Source organism: Ursus arctos, unplaced genomic scaffold (assembly GCF_023065955.2).
Source record: "Ursus arctos isolate Adak ecotype North America unplaced genomic scaffold, UrsArc2.0 scaffold_3, whole genome shotgun sequence".
Lineage (NCBI taxonomy): Eukaryota > Metazoa > Chordata > Mammalia > Carnivora > Ursidae > Ursus > Ursus arctos.
In genome coordinates this window covers 46,047,265-46,053,160 of record NW_026622985.1, presented here as the reverse complement: position 1 = coordinate 46,053,160, position 5,896 = coordinate 46,047,265, and the positions used below count along the sequence as shown (strand labels likewise).

General features: G+C 37.3%; 1 protein-coding gene across 1 annotated transcript; it reads left to right on the top strand.

Annotated features, from left to right (window-relative positions):
- The first annotated feature begins 271 nt into the window (after positions 1–271).
- SOSTDC1 (sclerostin domain containing 1) lies at positions 272–4,601 on the top strand. Its single transcript, XM_026506938.4, has 2 exons — positions 272–622; positions 3,169–4,601. Exons 1-2 carry the CDS (start codon positions 418–420, stop codon positions 3,582–3,584), a joined length of 621 nt encoding a protein of 206 aa, XP_026362723.1. The 5' UTR covers positions 272–417; the 3' UTR covers positions 3,585–4,601.
- The last annotated feature ends 1,295 nt before the right edge of the window (positions 4,602–5,896 follow it).

The window sequence follows — 5,896 nt, the reverse complement described above, 5'->3', positions numbered from 1 at the left end:
ATCTCTTCAAATGGACAGCAGTGTATTCTCATTTAAATTAAACCCGAATGTGAACTAGATTCCGGAGAGGAAGTGGCAGAGGGAGATGGTCTGGAGTTGCTATAGAATGTGCCTGGCTGCTTTAGCTCCCAGAAACGGACGAAGTACAACTCTGAAATTTCAGGCAATTTGTATACCAAGCTCCTCCTTTTCTGTAGTCTCCTCTTCCATTGGTAAAATTCTTTTGCAGGGTCATGTAGGGATCCCACCCCTTCTCTGTGTTTTCACTCTGAAGCTCTATACAACTTTACACCTGAATGAACGCCAAACCTCACTGGATATATAAAGGGAACCTTGAGGAGGAATTTCACAGTTACAGTGCAGAAGCAGAAGGAAAGGAATTAACCAGCTCTCCAGCCAAGCAAATCCTCTCTCGCCATGCTTCCTCCTGCCATTCATTTCTATCTCATTCCCCTTGCGTGCATCCTAATGAAAAGCTGTTTGGCTTTTAAAAATGATGCCACAGAAATCCTTTATTCACATGTGGTTAAACCTGTTCCAGCACACCCCAGCAGCAACAGCACGATGAATCAAGCCAGAAATGGAGGCAGGCATTTCAGTAACACTGGACTGGATCGGAACAGTAAGTGTGTTTTACTTGCCTGTATTTGGTTTTTTTCTTCTTTTTTGGTAGCATTAGCTCACATTCCTATAGAATTGTTTCAGTGCTAACTAACCTGAACCTTGTATATTTTGCTAAACAAGCTGGGAGTAATCTATTGCATGTGGAGATTGGCATTCTTCCCTACAAAGTTAATATAACTAAAGCAGTGGCTGGATAATGCAGGCGTGGACTTAAGTTCTAGCAAACATCCAAAAAAGAAAATGTTTCTAGGAATTAAACTGTTGCTTTTTAAAAATCGTGCAAAATGAGAATTTTTTTAAAAAGTGTTGTTCTAGATAGCTTAAATTCAGGTTGTTTTCTGTGTATTTCAGGACATGTACAATTGTGGTAAAGGGTATAAACATACCTAAGCAAAGTATGTATAGGAAATCACAGGCTTTCCGGGGGGAAAAAATGGCTCACACAGATTTCTAAAATATGTCCAGTGAAATAGTTGAGAGTTTTAATGATAATCAGTGTAAAAGAGATATAACCGAAAATACTGGAGAATCATATTTTTCTGAGATACTTACTTATTAACCAGATCAAGATTTGGGTAATTGTATATTTCTGGGAAAGACTGGGGAAACTTTTATAACTTAAGAGATTTAAAGTAATAACAGTACAAAAATATTTTGTAGAGCGAGTATTTGTTTTCTTTTCTGTTTGCTCAACTGACACACTAATGAACCACTACTTAGAGGGATTCAAATTTCTTCTCCTAACTTTTGCTTCACTTCTTTCCTTCAAGAAAAGTTCATATGCTAACAATCAGGTTTTAAGAGAGACACAGAGAAACAGTGCACAGGAAATCTGACACACATCTTTTGCTCCACCTCAACTCCTTTCAACTGCTAAAAGTAGCTTCTACCTTTAAAAAGCAAGTAGGAGTATTAATGTCTTTCTAAGAAAACCAAGGTGTTTTCACTTCCATGAAGAGAGTTGCTTTTGGGTACACAAGAAGGCTCTGATTATTATTAGATTACCGAGCAATGTGGTGGGTATTCATTGTCAATGAGCTGTCACTGCAAAAATGCTGAGTCTCTATGTACATGGGAACAAAAAGCGAGGCAAGGCAAACTCATCTCTGGCTGTTTCCAGGTGCATTTCTAAGGCAGATGCCGGAAGGGAAGCTGGAATCAGAGTCACACTGGCAGAGCTCACTGACCAGCCAACGCGTTTGCTGTTTCATTTTACTCCCGCACTGTGTACAGACGTGTGTACATCTACATACATTGTTTCACAACTACTACATCCCTTTAGGCTACATCTCTCACCTCCGAAGTACTGAGGCAGAGAGACAAAGTACAATTCCCAAGTCAGTATCTCCTTCAGATTAGCTCTCGGTTTTCCACTTCAGTGCAAGGCTACGTCAATGTTCCCTGTAGTTTTTAATCTTTCGGATTTCGGCAGTCTGTACTTATAAACATTCTTTTTTTCTGGTTAACAAGCTTTGATTTCTTTTCAAGTTTGTTATAGGCGATTCTCCTCGAGTTTAGATAACAAAGTCATGGAAAGGAAAACTCAAATGTTTCAAGATTAATTTTTGCTTTAATTACATAAGGCACATAACCAGAAACAGCCAATTAGAGAACATACTTACCAAATTCAAGTAACTAAACAAAAAGTTTGCCATGACCAATGTTCAGGAAACGAGCACCATGGCTCCTTTTGCAGTTGTAAATCAGACATGTTAGGCATTTTTCTGCCATAAAATTCAGGGAAATGTAGCCAAGTTGTTATGGCAACCATACGTTCCTGATTTGGGGGCTTTTATATTCTTCAAATTTTGAGTTGTAGTGACATGTTGCATTTCAAACATTTTAATATTTGTTTTTAAAAGATAGCTTGGGAATTTATGTTTAAAATGTAGTTATTGAGTTTGATATGCAAAATGTCAGACTTTGTACACATATGTACGTATGATTCTCTGCAGCTGAATTTTTAATTGAAACAAAATATTGTAGAGAGCATATGCATTGTACACAATATTTAAATACTTTCCACATTTTCCCAGTAGATTAAAAAAAAAACCCTAATTAAAAGCACTTGCAGGTATTAACTGATATGACCTGTGAGAAAAAGAACGTTAAAGTCTACTCTTTTTTAGCTTACTGAAGAATGCATATGTTACACAAGTGTAAGAGCTGCTTAACCCTTACTGGGGTGTAAGTCTAAAAGAAATGGGATTTTCAAATACTTTAGTAAGCTGTTAGCTAATATTATCCATGAAAACAGAAATCAGGCCTAGGTTATTTTGTTTCAAAAAAATGTATAGGCATGTAACTGATATAATTTTCATGAAAGTGTCTCTATCACCATCCAGGCAGATTTTTGCATTGTGAAAATAATATAGGGGTTTGCTTTTCTATTTAACAATTTGCTATCATTTGGGTACAATTTCTTTCTTTCTTTCTTTCTTTCTTTCTTTCTTTCTTTCTTTCTTTCTTTCTTTCTTTCTTTCTTTCTTTCGAGTGTTCATTTGCTTGTTGTCTTTAACGCACCTTCTTTTCTGTTTCCTGCAGCTCGAGTTCAAGTGGGTTGCCGGGAACTGCGTTCCACCAAATACATCTCTGATGGCCAGTGCACCAGCATCAGCCCTCTGAAAGAGCTGGTGTGTGCTGGCGAGTGCTTGCCCCTGCCGGTGCTCCCCAACTGGATTGGAGGAGGCTACGGAACAAAGTACTGGAGCAGGAGGAGCTCTCAGGAATGGAGGTGTGTCAATGACAAAACGCGCACCCAGAGAATCCAGCTGCAGTGCCAAGATGGCAGCACGCGCACCTACAAAATCACAGTGGTCACCGCCTGCAAGTGCAAGAGGTACACGCGGCAGCACAACGAATCCAGTCACAATTTTGAGAGCATGTCGCCTGCCAAGCCAGCCCAGCACCACAGAGAGCGGAAAAGAGCCAGCAAATCCAGCAAGCACAGCCTGAGTTAGAACTCAGACTCTCCAAACGAGACTGACTCGTAACCATCTGCTTTACAGATTCGATTGCTTGGAAGACTCGAGCCTGCCATTGCTATTTTGTTACTTGAAAATATATGCTTTCTGCTTTGATCAAACCCACCAAGCTGTCCTAAGTATCAGGACCTTCTTTGGGAATCGCTTTTCAGGTTTTCAAGATGTACGCATATCCAGGAGGGCGATTTGTATTTAAATCCCAGGCCACCTGTAGTTTTAATTCCCCATGGTTCTCCAAAGACTGGTGATACAGTATACATCACTGAGTCATTACTTTTTAAAACAGAAAAGGGCTTCAAGTTTACCCTCCACTCCCCAGCCCATCCCCCAGCCCATCCCCAACAAAATCCCTTCAAAATTAAAAAGTTAAAAAAAATAGTTGCCACTGAACCTTCACAGTAACACTTCAGAAAGGTGCTTTTTTTGGGGGGGGGGGTAATTTTCATGGAAACAGTTTAGCAGCCATGAGTGATCTCCTTTGAAAGAGGGCAAGATATTGTGACATTTCACTTCAAAAATCAGCCCCATAGTTTTGACAGTCTCATAGTATGAAATTATACCCTGCATGCTGACCCTTGCTTAGAATGGAATGCCAGAAATGCATGGCAGCAGCTAATAAGTAAAACTGATGAACTATTTATTTGTCAAGGTTATTATTTAATGAGCTTTCACATGTGATTTTTTTTTCAAACTGTTAATTTTTTATGTTTTGAAGCTTTCCCATGTACCTAAATATTTTCCTGTATGATTTATGGTTGATCTAGAAATATGAGAATACATGTTGTAGATATGTAAAATAAATATTTTAGTCTCCTTATTACATATATGTTGTATCATGAACTTTATCTATAGTATGGATCTTTTTAAATCAATAAGATGCTTTGTAAAGCTGAAATATGTAATACTTTTTTGTTTAATCTGTGCAATCAGAAGGCGATTTAACCTTCAATTCCATCAGTTTCTTTTAACAAAAATAAACACTACTAAAAGCTATTGTCCTTGCCTTTAACATGTATGGAAAAGGTACATGTTTACAAAAATTAGAATATATGTAGCAGGGTAACTGATTTTTTTGATAAGGCACATTTCGGTTTTGACAGAAAGTTCTGCAGTAAGAGAGGAGAGAGAGAGGAAGAGAAACAATCTTTCGGTAAAGGGATGATTTAAAAAGTTAGGTGGCAATCCAGCAGTGAGTTGTAATGAGAATATCATATTTATATACACCGAGGATGCCAGGTCCGCTGCCCATTACAATCACATGGAGGAGCTAGTATTAGACCCAATGTCCAGGCTGCCATCCAAATTACATCATCATTTCTGGCAGTAGAAATCAGATATCAGCAGTTTTTAAGGTTTTCCAGGTGATCCCAATGGACAGCTAGGTTTGAGAAAGAAATTGTGAAAAAATCACTATCACATGCTGGGAGAATTTTGAATACTATTGCATGGCCCCGAAAACAACAAAGAAAACAAAATAAAAACAACAAAGAAAACAAAAGCTAATTTTTCAATGTTTTCAAGTCTGTCATGTTATAATATTAAGCAATATAATCACAGTCTTAAACCAGATTTTTTTACACACACACACACACACATATGTATATATATATACACATATGTATATATATGTATATGTACATATACATATACATAGAAAGAGAGCGAGAGAGAGAGCTGGTGTGCCAATTCAATCAAATGATTGATCCCATAACTCCAAATGAGAACCAGAGGGGCTTGGTTATGTACTGATAAGATCTTCTGAGTTTTCCCTTTTGGAATCTGAACAGGAAGGGGTTCTTGGTACTCTTTTGTAGCAGATTGTTCTCTTTGTAATTGCAAGTTTAAAAGTCACATGTATATTACACATGGCACAGTGAGTTAAATAAGGACATTAATATTGTCCCTTTCCCATGAGAGGTAGGAGAGTCTCAACGTATATAAAGACAGAAAACATCTCTAGATTTTATAATAATGTTAACTATTGTACCATTAGATAAAGTGACAATTCATAGTTCACTATTGATTTATCTTCCAGCCTTACTAACTAGATCTTAAACTATTTCATATTATATCATCATATTAATATTTGAGACATTCATAAGAATTATATCATAGGTTGAATATACCAAAAATATATTGTCTCATATGTCTATTTCAGTTGCTTATCATTGCTCCATATGGGATATTTAACATAATAGAAATTTAAGACACTTTAGCCATTTCTTCCCTCTCAACTAGATAGCACCTTTAGTAGATGGCCTTAGAGTTAATCTTAAAAATTAATGTGT

Coding starts and splice junctions, on each gene's coding strand:
- SOSTDC1 (XM_026506938.4), top strand. CDS start 418: ATGCTTCCTCCTGCCATTCATTTCTATCTCATTCCCCTTGCGTGCATC. Junction 623..3,168: donor CACTGGACTGGATCGGAACA/GTAAGTGTGTTT, acceptor TGTTTCCTGCAG/CTCGAGTTCAAGTGGGTTGC.